Raw genomic sequence first — 17,093 nt, 5'->3', positions numbered from 1 at the left:
GTCAATTAGGGTTCAAATAAGAAAAAAGAGCAAAAAGATATTCTGACCTTATTGCTGCAATGGGATGGCTGTATGGGAGTAAATCTGTTTGGAACTCATAACATGAACACGTCTTCTTCGACAGGTTTACAAGTCCGTCCATCTTCCTGTCTTTAACTTCGAAACTCCATTCGATTATAGGTTTAACTACAAAGCAATGTCATCATTAACCGTTTGCTCAATTGCCTGGAAACAAGGTGAGGGTGTGGTCACCTTGAGGTCTTCGTACCGATCATGAACCAACGCTGAACATGTCTCTAATGAACTCGATCAAAATAGTGATTGGCATTTGTCTTGCATGCTTCAAGCATGAGTTAACACATTCTGCAATGTTGGATGTCATGAGTTGGTATCGCTTAGCTGGTGAACGTGCATGTGCCCATCTCTCAGGGCCTATTCTCATAAGGTTAGCGTGGGCTCCCATGTGAATCTGCTGAAGATGGTTTATATGTCTATTGAAATCGGATATCTTATAGCAATCTCGAGCAAGGGTGAAAATCATGAAAAGGTCATCGTGCTTGAACTTGTTCTTAAAGTTTTTCTTCAAGTGGTAACCACATAAACCATGGTGCGCTTCTAGGTATGCATTTTGGATTGCTTTTTTAATATCAAGACGCTAATCAGAAATGAACATAGTGTTTTCAGGACAACCAACCACATCACACAACTTGATAAGAAACCATGTCCATGATTCTTAGTCCTCAACATGGCCGATGCCAAATGCAACTAGATATACGCACTCGTTCGCGTCTTTGCATATAGTAACAAACAGAACACCCTTGAACCTGCCTTTCAAATGTGTTGCATCAATTGCAACCGTAGGACGCATTACATCCCTAAACCCCCGAAAACAAGCCCCATACAACCAGAAATAATATTTGAATCTTTTTGCTTCATTAGTAGCCATTGCAGTGATTATGCTAGGATTTTCTTTTTTCAACATATAAAAGTACAAGGGTAATAGTTGAAATGACTCCTCCGGGGGATCGAAATTAAGCATTTTCGCATACTCCTTCACTTGCCATGCCTTACCATACAAGCATTCCAATCCTCACTGCACCCTCATCTCACCAATTATGTCCTTAGGTCTCAATGCTACTCTACTAGCCTGAAGCTTGTGTGACATAAGTTCACCAATTATCTTCACACTCGCCATGGGGAATTGCCCTTGCAAACCATCGACAATACACGTGTGTACTTCGTGGAACGTCCGAACTTGCCAATATTCTCCTTCAAGTAACTTCATTGCATGCACACCGAACTTGCATACCTTGTCCTTACAACTAATCTCATAATGACCTTTACATGATCTTTTTACTCTTATCCCAAAATGCTCTTTTAAAGCGAATATGTTTAAAGCTCGTTTCAACTTGGCCTTCAAAGAAAACATTCTTCCTTTGTATAAGCGATCATCAGCACGTCTTGACTCCTTAGTGGTAACTGTTTAGAAGGAGAACCTTTCTGCACTTGGAATTATCCACATACGACATATCCCTGCATTTCCTGTATCTTGATAATTGTCATCCAGCAGTGTATCAGGGGAACAAATCTCGTTCTCATCAGCAATGAGGTTATTTGTATATGGTCATCACACCATACATCTCCTACATATACATCTCCTACATCAACACCTCCAACAGGTTCCGTTTCGCCTTTGACATTATTGCAAATTGGAATGTCAGTATCATAAAGCCAATCATAGTCTGAAATGTCATCAGGCCCATCATCTGAATTTTCATTAAATCTATCTTCACCGACAAGGAACAAATCCTCATTTCCCTCATCAGATGTAGTATTATCCTTGAGTGTCATAGTGTCACCCTCCAACGTTGCAATATTGTTCTCAAGTGTGATATTCTCATTTGAAAATGCCATTACACCCTCTATAGTTTCACCCGATTGTTGCATTGGTTGGATAAAAGCAAGTAATTTGTTTGATACACATCCTGATCAGAATTGTGTAGTCAACTATTCTGTGAATGTCGTCTCTCTACCGGGCTGCACAAACTCTTCTGCATATGTCAATTGTCATTGTTGTGGGTTATGGACCGAATGTTGTCATATGTGTGAAGCATTGTAAATCTCATTTTGATTGAGCTAATTACCATGTTGTTCAGCTTCTTGATGTGACATAACATTTCTTTGGCGTCCCTTAATGCTGACATACACAGTTGAAACATTCCTCTATTCTAGCAAAATTAAAGCAACATCTTCATCTTCCTTGATAATTAGGCATCATAGCTCTCCGGGTGTACTGATCAATGCATGTAACTCAATCTCATCCATTTTTGAGTTTACCCCAACAACTTCTTTAACCAGCTTCTTCAAGCCCTCAAACGACAAATCACTCCTAACCCCCCGCATTTGTGAGTCACCACCCTTGTAAATGCCATCCACCCACTGACCACCATGTCTTATCACAAGTCGCACAATTGGAACCCCATTGCAATTTTGAAAACTTCAAATTTGTCAATCATTTTACACATTACATGCCGTGTTCTATAATTTATCTGTCATGTTGTTGCACACCATTTTTCAACTATGTTACATGCCATGCTCAAAAATGTTACACGCAAGTTCAAAAATTGTTACACACCATGTTCATTACGTGTTACACGCCCTGTGCTAACACCTGTTATTTCAATATATTCACTCACCAATGCTTAACTATTATTTATTTGGAAGCCCCTCTCTATAAAGGCCCTAAGAAGGTAATTTTGTTTGATGATCTGATCATGAAAATAAGGGAGAGAATCACAAGATGGGAAAATAAAATTCTTTCTCATGGAGGACAGATAACTCTATTAAGGAGTGTATTATCTTCACCGCCCATTTATTTACTTCAGGTTTTTAGACCTCTTATATGTATCATTAAAAAGATTGAGAGATTATTTAATAGTTTTTTGTGGGGAGACTCTACAAAAGCATGGAAAATTCATTGGGCTTCATGGCATAAAATCATATTTCCATCCTCTGAAGGTGGATTAGACATTCGGAGTTTAAGTGATGTATTTGAAGCTTTTAGTATGAAGTTGTGGTTGAGATTCCAGACTTGTACTAGTTTATGGACATAGTTTATGAAAGCCAAATACTGCACTGGTAAGATTCCGAGATATATCTAACCAAAACTCAATGATTCTCAGACATCGAAGTGGATGGTAGCTTATTGCCCACATACTGAGCAACACATGAGATGGTGGCTTGGAAGGGGAAATTTATTTTTTTGGCATGACTGTTGGATGGGGGATGAACCATTGGTACGTAAGTTTCCTGCCTTTACATCTAACATGACAAAGGTATGCTATTTTTTCAAAAATGGTGAGTGGGATGTGGAAATGTTGAACAATGTATTGCTAGAGGAACTTGGAGTTGAAATTATGCAGATTCTAATCGATACATCTATTGAGGATATAGCATATTGGGTTCCAACTTCGGATGGGCAATTTTCTACCAAAACTGCTTGGGACTTAATTTGTCAACGATAATTGAGGAATCCAATTTTCAGCTTTATTTGACATAAAAGTATTCCTCCTACCATTTCTTTTTTCTTATGAAGGTTATTAAATAATTGGATTCATTTCGAGATGATATTGAAAATGAAAGGATTCTCCTTAACCACTAAATGCCAATGCTGCAACTTAGAGGAATCACTTATGCATGCCATGTGGGACAATCCGATTGCTAAACAGGTTTGGAATTATTTTGCAAAATTCTTTCAAATCTATATCACAAACCCACAGAATGTTCTTCAGATTATATGGGCATGGATATATTTTGGTGACTATATTAAGCAAGGCCATATCCGAACTTTAATACCTTTATTCCTATTTTGGTTTCTATGGCTAGAAAGAAATGAAACGAAACATAAGAACTTAGGTATGTACTCTAGTATAGAGGTGTGGCGAATTTTGAAACTCATTCACTAGTTATTCCAGGGGAATCAATTACAACAATGGCAATGGCGAGGAGACTTGTAGATCACTCGAGTATGGGGTTTGACTTTTCAAATAGTCCCATTATCTCCACCACAAATACTATATTGGAAAAAACCATTAACAGGTGAGTTTAAGCTGAATGCTGATGGTAGCTCAAAACATAATTCTCAAAATGTAGTAGGTGGAGAAGTTCTGAGGGATCATACAAGTTCATTAATATTTGGATTTTATGAGAATTTTGAAGCAAAAAATTCCATTCGAGCAGAATTACTAGCACCACACAGAGGATTGGTATTGTGTCAGGACTATGGCATTTCACAGTTATGGATTGAAATGGATGCCTCAACAGTGATACAAATGCTTAGAGAGAGATATCGAGGTTCACATGATAGTAGGTATTTACTGGCTAATATTCAAAAAATGCTTACATATTTCTCCTATAGGTTGTCCCATATTTTCCGAGAAGGTAATCAAGCAACGAATTTGTTTGCTAACCTTGCCCATGACTATTAGGATCTTCAAGTATGTAAAGTGCCTTTTGGGAAACTACGAGGCATATTGAGATTAGAAAAAATTGGTTTAGGTTATGTTAGATTTAAATAATTGTAAAGAAGTAGTACTCTTTTTTTTTATATATTTACGTGTAATGTTCTTTTTTCCAAAATTATCGTAGATCCTTGTACACAGGTTAATTATCTATCCTTTTGCAATAATGGCAAGGGAAGTTAATCCTATATTAGGAATTTTATACCTTATTGCTAATGTAATTCTTGAGGTCACGTTTCGATCCCCTTCACTTCATTTTTTTTTATTATTAATAATAAAACTTTAACAAGGTAACTAGGTTCTGCGAAAACTTCCAGCATAAAAAAAAAATTTAACATTAAACAATTAAGGGGATCCAAAAGTAAGAGGAATGGATTTTTATTTTGTTTCTATTTTGGCTATTTCGCTCCATTGATTCTCTAATCCTGTAGATCCTAGCAATCTATTGACATCTTTTATACTTCAAGTGGTAATTTATGCATGAGGTTGTAAGATAAATAAACATTTAAAATAGCTAATTAAAAAATGGAAACTATTAAAAGAACTTTGGATTAGATCATATATAAAAGGTTGGATTCATCAAAAGCAGAGTTAAGAAAGTGGCTAGTGATAATATTTGTTATATTTTAATTTTTTATTATTTTTGTTATTATATATATAACTTTATATATTATAATTATTCTTTAATCACTTGTTAGGTAAAATCTTAAATTTTTGATTGAGTCCATAAACAAAAAAGCATAACTTATGCTTACTATTTTATTTTATTAGCAAAGCTTTTGGAGGGAGAAAATAGTTATCTAATTGGGGTGGAATGTTAGGTGGGTTGCTTCATACGGACTAACGCCGTTACCATGCGGTTATCATCCTGACTAAATTTCTCCGTTGAACAAGACTTGCCAGGGCTGCCGGATCGTATGGGGGAGTGCTCCTCTGACCTTTTGTCCAGTTAAGTTTAGCCACGTGGAATGAAGAAACTCTGTCCAGAGTCAGGGCCCTCACTGGTCGACACGTGTCCTTCACAGAGATACCCCCAGAAGCCTTTCGAAATTCAAAGACTTCTGTTTTTTCTGCCTTTTGTTTAGTTCGCATTCAAAAGCTCTCTCAGTCCCTCCCTTTTAACTCTCTCTCTCTCTGGTTTCTTTCTTTTACTTTTGGTTACTGAAGAGGTTTCTGGGAAGATTCAGCTGCAAAAGGTAAGTGAAATTCTTGGTTAATTTTATATAAAATTAATATATTTTGGCTTTACTCTTTTTCTTTTTTTTTGGTTTTCTGGAGTTAGTATTTTCTTGTTTGGTTCGTTGGAAAATAACCAAATTGAAGAAAAAGAATTTTTTTTTATAATTATGTTTAGTTTTTTTATCTTCTTAATTGGTCAGGCTTTGTGACAACTAATCTTAAGCTAAAATAATAAAACTTGGGTAATTATTGTTCTAAAAACTGTTTAAGTTTGTTTTCAGTTCTTAGTTAATCTTAGGAAGCAAGCAGAGCAGCTCGGGGTTATGGTTTGGATGAAATAGGTCAGAAGTTTACCTCCTTTACATTGCATGCATGGTTTTCTTTCTTAATAATTCGGTATTATTTAGGCATGAAAAAAGAAATAAAATTTTGGGTTTTTATTATTTGTTTAATTTCTATGCTATAAATTAAAATTGTAATTGCTTGGTTGTGATGAGACTCATGCATGTCTATTGCATGGTGTTGTTTGACAAGTTTAGGGTTTGGATTTGTACTTGAAGGATTCTCCTTTACGGTTAGATGACCAATTTTTCTTAAGTGTAATTGAAAGGTTAGGACCTTATTTAAGTAATTTAATTTCCAATTGTATTGTACATAGCATTTGGGTTTTTGGAATGAACAAGTGGCTTTGAAGTGGTTGATTAGCTGCTGCATCTTCCTTTCCATTTTTCAATCTGCACTGAAATTAAATTGAAATCCTGAATTGGTTAATTATATCTTAACTTCTGTCGTGCTCTCTCGATTATCCTCTAAAATGAAAAAGGGGACTGGTGGGGGGCAAAGGGTATGAGGAAGAAAACAAATTTGCTATCCTTTTTCCCAATTGTAGCTATGATAAATTCTTCAGTTGTTGAAATTCAACAGGTTTGGCTCCTCAAATTGAAAACACGAGTTTAAGTTTGCCACTCTAGATATACTTTTATACATTCAAGGACGCGAATAAATGATCCTATTACTTTCTCTTTGGGTTTAGATTATTTTGTTTGGTGACTTCAACTTATGAGCAAAGGGCTTAGCTGTAAGATGGCATGTTGTTGATGTGATGAATGTGTATTTCTGGACATCTTAAGAGTAAGCTTCATTTATCATAAGGTTCTGAAAAATTTCTTGTCTGTGGCTAGGTAGAGCTAATGTTAGGAGATTGTATTGAATATAATTGTCAACAACTAGTGGAATCACATTATTAGAAATAATCTATGTAAAACATTAGAACGATTCAGAGAAACGAAATATCAGGTCAAGCAAGTCATATGTTAAAGAGATACCTGATTCCATGGTCTACAAATAATTGTATTCAGGGGTGGTGAGAGACAGTTTATTATCTTAAGGTTCTGATACATTTCTGTTGCTTTGGCTGTATAGTGTTAGACCTAAAGTAACATGACTGCTTGGATGTAATAGTCACTTATGGAAAAATCACATGATCAGCACTTCAAACATTTGCCTTTTTCTCTTAAGATTACAGTGGAAAGACTCATGATTGTCAATGAATTAGTTCAACAATCTACCTTGAACAGCCAAATGAGAAAAAAGTTTCAACTTCAGATTTTCACATATACTAATAGCATCTGTTTCAGTGTTTTACATAGAAAGACTTTATTATTAGTAACAACCACCTAAACAGCAGAGATGGATTCTTCTTCTGAGCAACCCTATTCAGTTGGTTTTGTATGCCTAATTATTTGCTATAGTGGCAAAGCTAATTTATAAAATAGATAAAGTAAAAAGGTACTGCAAGCTTGTGGGAGGATGAAGTGGAGGAGATGAAGGTGGAGCTCTCCGTTGGTTAAGCGAGATACTGTTCAAGCTCAACTTGACCTAATATGTTTTTAAATTACTACTGTCCATCCAAAGTTTCAATTATTTTGATAGGAATGAGGTTTGAAAGTAAGGAACATTGGAGGGAAAATATTAGTTTATGAATTTGCAGTCAGTCAGTATGTCTATTCTATGATGGAAATCCTTCCATATGTGCTGGTTGCCAAAAATTTTGTTATTTTTGTTGGGTATTCATGGTGAGGAAAGTATCTCCTAATCTCTAATGCTTCTTCTTCTTGTAGAGGAGCTCCTCATTATTTAAACCTGAGTAGAATCCATTTCATCTTTGTATGATGTGTCAGCTTAGTTTGTCTTACCCTTTTAATAATAGAGATTTAGTCTTGTTCTTTTCATTTGATCTTAATGCCCTTTTAATAATAGAGATTTAGTCTTTTTTTGTCATTTGATCTTAATGCCTTTTGATTTACTGTATATTTTGAGATACTTATGGCCTTGGATATTATCAACAAGCAATGCTTCTTGTCAGGAGAGTGGTAAAACCATAAAAGAGATACAGTTTTGCTGTTCTTCACCCACATTTTTTTGCTTATTATACATATATATAATCTTGAAAATTGTGGTCTGAAGCATATATGTTGGCAACAATATGCTTTTAACTGCTTGACGTATACTTTGTTATCTTTATTTTTAACAGTACGGTAATGAGAAGATAGAACAAGGTTAAAAGGAGCTTCTGTTAAATTATCATGGATCAATCAGAACAAACGCAACAGCAGCAGCATCAACAGCATCAACAACAGCCTGTAATGGGAGTTGTACCTGGTGCAGGCCAGATGGGATATTCTACTGGTCCTTACCAAACTGCTTCCATGGTTGCTTCTGGTACTCCAGCAGTAGCAGTCCCTTCACCAACTCAGCCTCCAGCTGCTTTCTCTAGTTCTCCACACCAACTTGCCTACCAACAAGCTCAGCACTTCCACCATCAACAGCAGCAACAACAACAGCAGCAGCTTCAAATGTTCTGGGCCAACCAAATGCAAGAAATTGAGCAAACAACCGAGTTCAAGAATCACAGTCTCCCACTTGCCCGGATCAAAAAGATAATGAAAGCGGATGAAGATGTGCGGATGATATCAGCAGAGGCTCCTGTTATTTTTGCAAAAGCTTGTGAAATGTTCATTTTAGAGCTAACTTTACGCTCTTGGATCCATACAGAAGAGAACAAAAGGAGGACACTACAGAAGAATGATATCGCAGCTGCCATTTCAAGGACTGACGTCTTTGATTTCTTAGTTGATATTATTCCAAGGGATGAGTTGAAAGAGGAGGGACTTGGGGTCACCAAGGCCACTATTCCTTTAGTTGGTTCACCTGCTGATATTCCATATTACTATGTCCCACAGCATCCTGTAGGACCCTCTGGGATGATAATGGGAAAGCCTGTTGATCAAGCTGCATTGTATCCAGGCCAGCAGGCTCGACCACCCATGGCTTTCATGCCATGGCCCCAAGGTCAGCCACAGCATCAGCAATCTCAACAGCAGCAAAGTGATTCTTGATGAGAAGGGAGGAGCGCCAATACATGGTAATTGGTTTGTTGCAGTGACATTTCTGAGTCAGAAATCAAATCTAGCACTGCTTTATCCATAGTTAGGTTGTAATCGTAGGTTAGGCACAAGCTGTAACATTGAAAGTGGATGGTGCCGCTTTCAATCAATGGCAGCTTTAACATGTAATGCATTCGGGTTTGCGGTTTGGTTCATGATTTTTCCTGCTCTTTGTGCTTCTTGCGAGCATTTTTTGCTTGGAAGGATCTTGGCCATTATATTATTAGCTTGCTTGAAAATAGGTTGGAAGAGCTTTAGAAGGCACTTGTAAGTTGGAACTGATAAGAATTGGTACTTTCCTGAAGACAATCAAACGTTATTTTATGCGTTTTCATCCATTTCTTGGTAGGGTTTTCAAGTAAAACTTGGCTACCACTAGCCATCAGGATACGGGCATTGAGAGGAGCATTTACATCTGGTCCTGATGGCATCAGTGCTTAACTATGATATGAATAGTTATGCAAGTAAATTTAAGCATGATATGATTAAGTAAAAATAGGGTAGGATTTTAAATGCTTATACGTATAAATATTGACATAATTAACACACAAATTATTTAAAAACATTAATTTGTATGTTTAAATAGAATCACAAATGAGTTAAACAAGTTATACGAATTAACATGAATAGATTAAACGTGTTACATATGGGTTAAATGAGTTTAATTTACTTAAAAACATGAAACATGATAATTCTGGATGGCCGTACACACTGTGGATGGAGATTCCAGAGAAAGCAAATATACGTCAGACAGACCGAAATGTTTTAATTCTTTACTTCGGATTGACATTATTAGACTTTGTCCTTTTCAAATATTTTGAATTTAAATTGATTTAAATTTTAAGTTTTTTTAGATTTCAGCTGAATTCATATTCAAATTACATTAAATTCAAGTTATTAATATTTTTACAATCAAATCAAACTTAATCTAAATATATTAATCAAATCCAGAGAATTTCAAGTAGTTTGCATTCCATCTGATTAAATTCAAATTGTTAACTTCGACCAAAAAAAGTCAAATATAATCAAAACAATCCATTATGTTCTGTTTCATCAATTTTCTCTTTAATTGCTCCATTTTTATATAAACAATATAAATATTTTTCTTCATTTCATTCTATTTTCTTTTTATATTTAATAACCCTGTTTTCCTCTACCAAAAAGTACCCCAAGTAATAAAATATTATATCAAAGAAGATCCACCTCATCTCTCATTAATCATTAATATGCGGCACTACATATCTGCCTCTGATATCGTGTACCCCTTATATCTGCTTGCCTTTAATAGTCTGTTTGGGTCATACACCATCAAAACATCATCATTGCATATTGTGAACCCCAATGGTTAACTAAATGTACTAAGGTTTCGTTTGGTTCACAAAATAAGTAAGAATGAAATAAGATAATTATTACGTTAAAATAAAATAAAATAGTTATTATTTAGTTTGGTATGATGAATGAAATAAGACAAGAATAATTATTATAACTTATTACAGTGTTTGATTGGTAATAATAATTTTAAAATAAAAAAAATATAAAGTAAAAATGTAAAAATATCTTTTATTATATATATGATTATTTATTTTTATTTTATTTGTTAAATATAAATAATTAATAATTTAATAAAAAATTAATATTTTAATCATATTAATATTAATAAATTTTAAATAATATATAAAATATTAATATTTTAAAATTTATAACTAATTTTTTCTTTTTTCTTTTTCTTTTCTTCTTCTCCCTGGGCCGACCACCGAAAATGTTATCGATGTAATGAAACGCCGATCTGGTGCACCATGTGGTCAGATCTGGCACTAAGGCGCCAGATTAGCGCTTCCCACGACTGGATCTGACCGTGAAATGCCAGATCTAGCCATGGAGATCTGGTCGGGAAGCACCAGATCCGATGCTTCCCGTGGCTAGATTAGGCCGTAGATCCCAGATCCGGTGTGAAACCTCCATTATCGTCCCTGTCGCCGGTGCCATCTCCGGTGATAGTGCAAGTTAGAGAGAATGAGAGAGGAAAAAAACTTGAAAGAGAAAGAAAGAAAAAAGAAAAATAGAAGAAAAAGAAATATTTATAAGTTTAGGGTTGTAATATTTTTAAGTTATAAAAGATATTTTAATCTTTTCACATTTTAAAGCTATTCCCTCAGTCATAAAGTAGCAAAACCCATGGAAGAGCTCGAGTTTAGTTAAACTTGAATTTTACTTCATTTTATAGCATGTTTGGTACAGGGAATCATTAGGCTTAGCTATTCCCTGTCTATTCTCATGTTTTCTCTTTACCTCCATTTGATATGCAATGTCATAAGGAATAACTATTACTTAGTAATAGCTATTCTTTAAAATAAAGTAAAACTCAAACTTAACTAAACCCGAACTCCCCCATGAGTTTTGTTATTCCATGACTGATGGAATAGTCTTAAAATGTGATAAGACTAAAATACTCCTTATAATTTAAAAATATTACAACCCTAGACCTATAAATATTCCTTTTTCTTCTCATTTTCTTTTTTCCTTTCTCTCTTCTCATGGTCTTGCCTCTCTCATTCTCTCTAACTTACACTATCACTGGAGATAGCACCGGCGACGACGACGACAACGATGGATGTTTCACATCAGATCTGGGATCTACGACCTAATCTACACACAGGAAGCATCGGATCTGGTGTTTCTTGACCAAATCCCCACGACTGGATTTGGCCATGGAGTGTGAGATCCAGCTGTAGGAAACGCTGATCTGGCACCTTAGTGTCAGATCCGGCCACATGGTGCGCCAGATCGACGTTTTATTACACAGGTAACATTTCCGGTGACCGACCCATGGAGAAGAAGAAAGGAAAAAAGAAAAAAATAAAAAAAAAATACTTATAAATTTTATAATATTAATATTTATATATAATATAAATATTATTAATATTAATATGAGTAAAATATTAATATTTTAAAATATTATTGTTTTCTTTATTAAATTTTTAATATATGAAAATTTTAATGAGTATAAATAAAAAATTAAAAATTATTAATATTTTAATCATAATAATATTAAATCATAAATACAATATTAATATTTAAAATATTAATAATTAAACTATACTAAAATATTAATATTTAAATTATAAATTATTAATATTTTAATTACATTATAAATTATTAATATTTAATAAATAAAATAAAAATAAATAATCATATATAATAAAAGATAATTTTATCTTTTTACTTTATATTCTTTTCTTATTTCAAAATTATTGTTACCCACCAAGTACTGCAATAAGTCATAATAATTATTCTTATCTTATTCCATTCGTCATATCAAACTACATAATAATTATTCTATTTTATTCCTACCTCATTCTATTGTCACGGGGTCATTACTCTCTCCCATACACGCGCTTATGGGGATGTGCAGCACACTCGCTTGTAAAGAGCCCAAGACCTCCCGTTCCTGTCTGATGTGGATAGAGACACTTTCCTGTGACACTCTCTCCACCCGACTCCGGCAACGTCCTCGTTGCCGTCGACCACCTTGCTACCTTGGGTCCCCCTGGGCTCGAGCGCTTTGACGTGAGTCAGACGAGGTCCGGTCCGCTCTGATACCACTTGTCACGGGTCATTACTCTCTCCCCATAAACGCGCTTATGGAGGTGTGCAGCACACCCGCTTATAAAGAACCCAAGACCTCCCGTTCCTATCTATGTGGGTCCTCGTGACACTTTCAAGCCAAAGCGCCCAAGCCCAGGGAGACTCAGGGTAGGTAGGGTGGCCAATGGCAACGAGGACGTTGCCGAAATAGGGTGGGAGAGAGTGTCACGAGAAAACTACCTCTATCCCACATCAAACAGGAACGGGAGGTCCTGGCTCTTTATAAGCGGTGAGCTGCACACCCCCATAACGCGTTTATGGGAGAGAGAGTAATGACCCGTGACACTATTCTCACGTAATAACTATTCTATTCCATTCCTACCTATTCCGCGAACCAAATAAAACCTTAAAGAAATAGCTATTACTAAGTAATAGCTATTCCTTATGAAATTGTATACCAAACGAAAGTAAAGAGAAAACATGAAAATAGACAAAGAATAGCTTAGCTATTCCCTATACCAAACATGCTATAAGTTGGATTCAAATATTCAATTTCAAAACAAGAAATTTCTAAAAAATCAACAACCAAAAAGCTGAATCCAATTTATATCCACTGCATTGAGCTTAGATTAACAAGATTCATCAACTATGGCTCCCCTAATCACCAAAGCAATAAAAAGGTTACCTCTCAAACTAAATGTCGTAGGAGTCTTCCTATTTACAAACCGTTCCAATCCAGGCAAGATAATTTTTGTACTGAATAACAAAACATAAGCAATCTACCATAACAAAGAAAAACACATTAAAGCAAAATATCAAAGTGATAGACCAGCCAGAAACATATGAAACTTTATAGAACAATGCCATTCATGAATGGTTGCATTTGTCAAGTCATACATATGCAGCATAATTTCTGTCAACATGCTCCTAGAAGCAGGGGAAAGGCACAAGCCTGGAGGGTGATAAACATTGCATGGCAAAGGTAATAACCATTGTGATTACATAGATACAATTTCCATGGAATTTACTCTCAATCACAAACCCAAGCTAGACATCAATCACCCAAACATCTGACTCGTTACTTTTTAATGTTCATCTCTTTCCTTCTATTGTTAACCAAAACTCTCCTAACTTATGAATACCAGCATTAATTAGCCAAAACTCTTCTAATTATGAAGGAGAACAAAAAGTAAAACTAAGCTGATCAAGACAAACATAATTTTAATTTTAGTTGATTATAACCCAGAAAAACAAATCCAATCCAAACAGAAAGGAAAAAGTTAATGGCTTCACACAATCAAACAATTAATCATAAGGAAAATATGTTCACTATTATCGAAAACATAGCAACATCAGATGAACGTAATATACCCCAATTTAAGTACTCAGTCAATTTTGTTTTTAATCCCCATCAACTGAAAATTTTATAAGAAAAAAACAATTCCTAATAATGAAACTCGCCTATCATCAATCAATCATCATCAGGATCGACACCTTCAAAAGCCCATTCGTTCTCCGCCCTAATTGCAGCCTCCTCCTCCGGCGTATAATCGTTCTCTATTCCGAAAAACCTCCTCACATACTCCACGCTCTTATTCTTGATCCTATCAGCCACGGCCTGGTTCAACATATCAAGAAGCGTTTTTATATTCAAATAATTTGCAGCCAGGATCATCTCTTTCAGAGACTCATTATCACGCGCCTTGACGAACTCTTCGTCGTAAGTCCTGACTTGTTCGTCTATCGATGAGGAGGTTTCGCGAGCACGGAAGGCTAGGTGGGACTTACAGTACTCGATTATGGCTGAGAGGCACTTCGAGGTGACGTTGGGGAGAGGGATGGTATCTTCAGAAGCGTCGGGGTTTTCGTCGAAGAAGGTTTTGATTGTGCCGAACTCCATGGCTATCGCTTCCTCAACTTCGAACTCGTGATTGTCGGCGGTTCGCAGGGTAATTTTCTTGGTCTCAACGGCGGCCATCGACATCGTAGTTGGGTTTAGGTATTTGATGGGATTTGGAGAATTGGGAGAAGACGAGCTGTGACTCGAAGTTCAGTATAAGAGAGAGAGGGAGAGAGTGCTGTGGGAGAGGGGTGACGCTTCTTTTATAGGCCAATTAGTGAAAATAAATAAAATAAAATAAAATAATTAGTTTTAGAATTTAATAAGGTTTAGGATTTGTATTTCCAAGTCAGAGTTTAATTATGTTAGCACAAAACTTTCTATTTCTTTTATTAATTATTTTATTTACTCTTTGATGATTTAATTAAAACATTGCATGCTACAATAACTAAAAATATTCTTTCATCTACTTAGGTACTATTTACATGTGGCTACGGGTATTTTCTTTTTATTTTTTTTCAATTACATACTAAACAAACTATTATAATAATCTAAAAACAAATAATGTAAATACTCAATTAATTGATTTCATTATATATTTTATCACAATAAACATTTTTATTTATTTTTTAAAAAAATAGTAATTCTAAATCTTCAAATAGAAATTGGGTGTATAAAAGAATTGTAAATAAAAGGTGTGATACTTTAAACAAAACTGAGCTATTTAGAAAAATTTAAATAAGTACTCTTTTTTATTATGTTAAATTAAATTCTTCTATTTATAATTAATAGTTGATTAATTATTATTAGTTAGCATGTCACTTGTCATTCTATATAATGTGATATTAACGTGACATGTTGACATGTTATAATTGATGATAATGTGGCATATTAATATGACATAATGACATGATCATGTGGTAATTTTTACTCTTTATATTATTATCATGTGGATATAAAGTAACAAGTGGTATTTTTAGTAATAGCAATTAGTCAACAGTTATTATAAAGGTCTATTTGATCTAAAACAAAAATATAATAGCTTGATTGAATGTAATAAAAGACAAACTTATTTGAATTTTTTTAAATAGTTTAAGAACTTTCTCAAACATTATAACTAAATAAAATCAATATTTTACTTGTACATTTATAAATGTCACTTATATAAAATAATCTTTTTTATTTTGTATCCATGAGATAAGGTTATATATGGAAAAGAAGTTAAAATTATTAGTTAGATATTAAGTTAGATTTATACATCATTGGTGAGATAGATCCACCTCTGCTTAAATCACTTTAACACTATACATATACGATTAGCTAAAAAATATTTGAGTTCGATTCATTCATTTAAATCTAATTTAAATTTAAGTAATTGACAGTTAATTTCAAATATTTTTATAAAAAAATACTATTTGTTTTTTTATCTTTATCATAATATTTTTGTCTCATCTCACATGATAATTGCTGATCACATTATAATATCTCATTTATAAATGAAATGATTAAGTATAAATTGATAGACAAAAAAGGTAAGGCAAGCAGCATGAAGTTCTTTTGTTATTTTGTAACTAATATTGAGAATAGGTAGAGTTAATAGTGTGAATACAAGGATATGTTGCAAAAGTTTTGGCTCAATTTTGTTCATCTATGTAATTTTGAAAGGTATGCATATGTTTTGCTCATGTCCTTATGCCTGAAATTTATGACTCAATATTGTTGTATATTGGTATGGAGGTGAACAATTGGTTCCTTATATAAATGAATTCTTTTTGTAATTAGACTTCATCTTTTTGTAATTAAGTAGTGTAATTGGTTTGTAGGTTTTCTGCATAAATTACTTTCTAGTTACTAAACAATAAACTTTGATGTGTAAAAGTATATTTTTGGCATAAATGTAATGCTACAAAAAATTGGTATTGGTACTTAATTTAGCTCTACACGACAAAGCTTATTCAATTTAATCCATGTACTATAAAATTTTTTTCATTTTAATTTATATACTTCACAGTTATATTTACTTTTATCCTTATGACGTGGCACAAAATATATTGAAATTTTTTTTTTCAAAAAAAAATTTGTTTGACAATTCAACACCACTAACTATCAATTTGGACAAAATTAGACAAAGGACTCAATGACACAAAATCTCAAAATAGAGGGATTAAATTGATCAATTTTGGGACAAAGGGATTAAATTAACAAAAAACCTGTAGCACAAGGACTTATGGGATATTTTGACTATTAAAATTTGAGTTATTTCAAATTGTTTGAGTTTAGACAAATCGGGGTTTGAGTAAGTTCAATTTCAAGTTTGGATTATATGATTTTAAATCAATTTAGATACATGTCAATTTGAGTTGGTGTTGAACAAATTTGGATTGTTAACTTTCTCTTATCAAATTGGATTAGATTTAAACAATTTTTCAATTTCGAGTAAGATTTACTATTTCTTGTCATTATATATATGCAATCTCAATCTCTTGTTTAGATAGTTGTTACTATTAAGGCACAAGTGTAAAA

At 34.0% G+C, this 17,093-nt stretch overlaps 2 protein-coding genes and 1 pseudogene across 3 annotated transcripts in view; 1 reads left to right on the top strand and 2 right to left on the bottom strand.

Annotated features, from left to right (window-relative positions):
* LOC149526276 (uncharacterized) overlaps positions 1-1,914 on the bottom strand; it is a 2,178-nt gene extending 264 nt beyond the window's left edge. Inside the window, exons 1-5 of the mRNA XM_089785587.1 lie at positions 1,525-1,914; positions 1,095-1,414; positions 776-875; positions 280-655; positions 48-186 (exon numbers count right to left, since the gene is read on the bottom strand). Coding sequence (XP_089641713.1) covers positions 48-186; positions 280-655; positions 776-875; positions 1,095-1,414; positions 1,525-1,914 — 1,325 coding nt within the window. The remainder of the gene's footprint in view (positions 1-47; positions 187-279; positions 656-775; positions 876-1,094; positions 1,415-1,524) is intronic.
* A 3,650-nt stretch (positions 1,915-5,564) lies between these two features.
* Positions 5,565-9,477, top strand: NF-YC2 (nuclear factor Y, subunit C2). Of its 2 annotated transcripts, XM_021443856.2 has the most exons (3): positions 5,578-5,716; positions 5,981-6,040; positions 8,233-9,477. In XM_021443856.2, exon 3 carries the CDS (start codon positions 8,285-8,287, stop codon positions 9,095-9,097), a length of 813 nt encoding a protein of 270 aa, XP_021299531.1. In that variant the 5' UTR covers positions 5,578-5,716; positions 5,981-6,040; positions 8,233-8,284; the 3' UTR covers positions 9,098-9,477. The 2 variants fall into 2 exon arrangements, with proteins under 2 accessions (XP_021299530.1, XP_021299531.1); XM_021443855.2 differs by lacking the exon at positions 5,981-6,040 and having other exon boundaries at positions 5,565-5,716.
* A 4,469-nt stretch (positions 9,478-13,946) lies between these two features.
* On the bottom strand, positions 13,947-14,820 carry LOC110428134 (SKP1-like protein 14 pseudogene; annotated as a pseudogene).
* Between the last annotated feature and the right edge of the window lie 2,273 nt (positions 14,821-17,093).

The sequence above is a fragment of the Theobroma umbraticum genome, unplaced genomic scaffold (genome assembly GCF_002168275.2).
Source record: "Theobroma umbraticum cultivar Fairchild unplaced genomic scaffold, ASM216827v3 scaffold_25.0, whole genome shotgun sequence".
NCBI lineage: Eukaryota > Viridiplantae > Streptophyta > Magnoliopsida > Malvales > Malvaceae > Theobroma > Theobroma umbraticum.
Note: the sequence above shows the minus strand (reverse complement) of the source record. Positions and strands in the feature narration are given on the sequence as shown.

Excerpts from the sequence above, each read along its gene's own strand:
- NF-YC2 (XM_021443855.2), top strand. The coding sequence starts at position 8,285 with ATGGATCAATCAGAACAAACGCAACAGCAGCAGCATCAACAGCATCAA.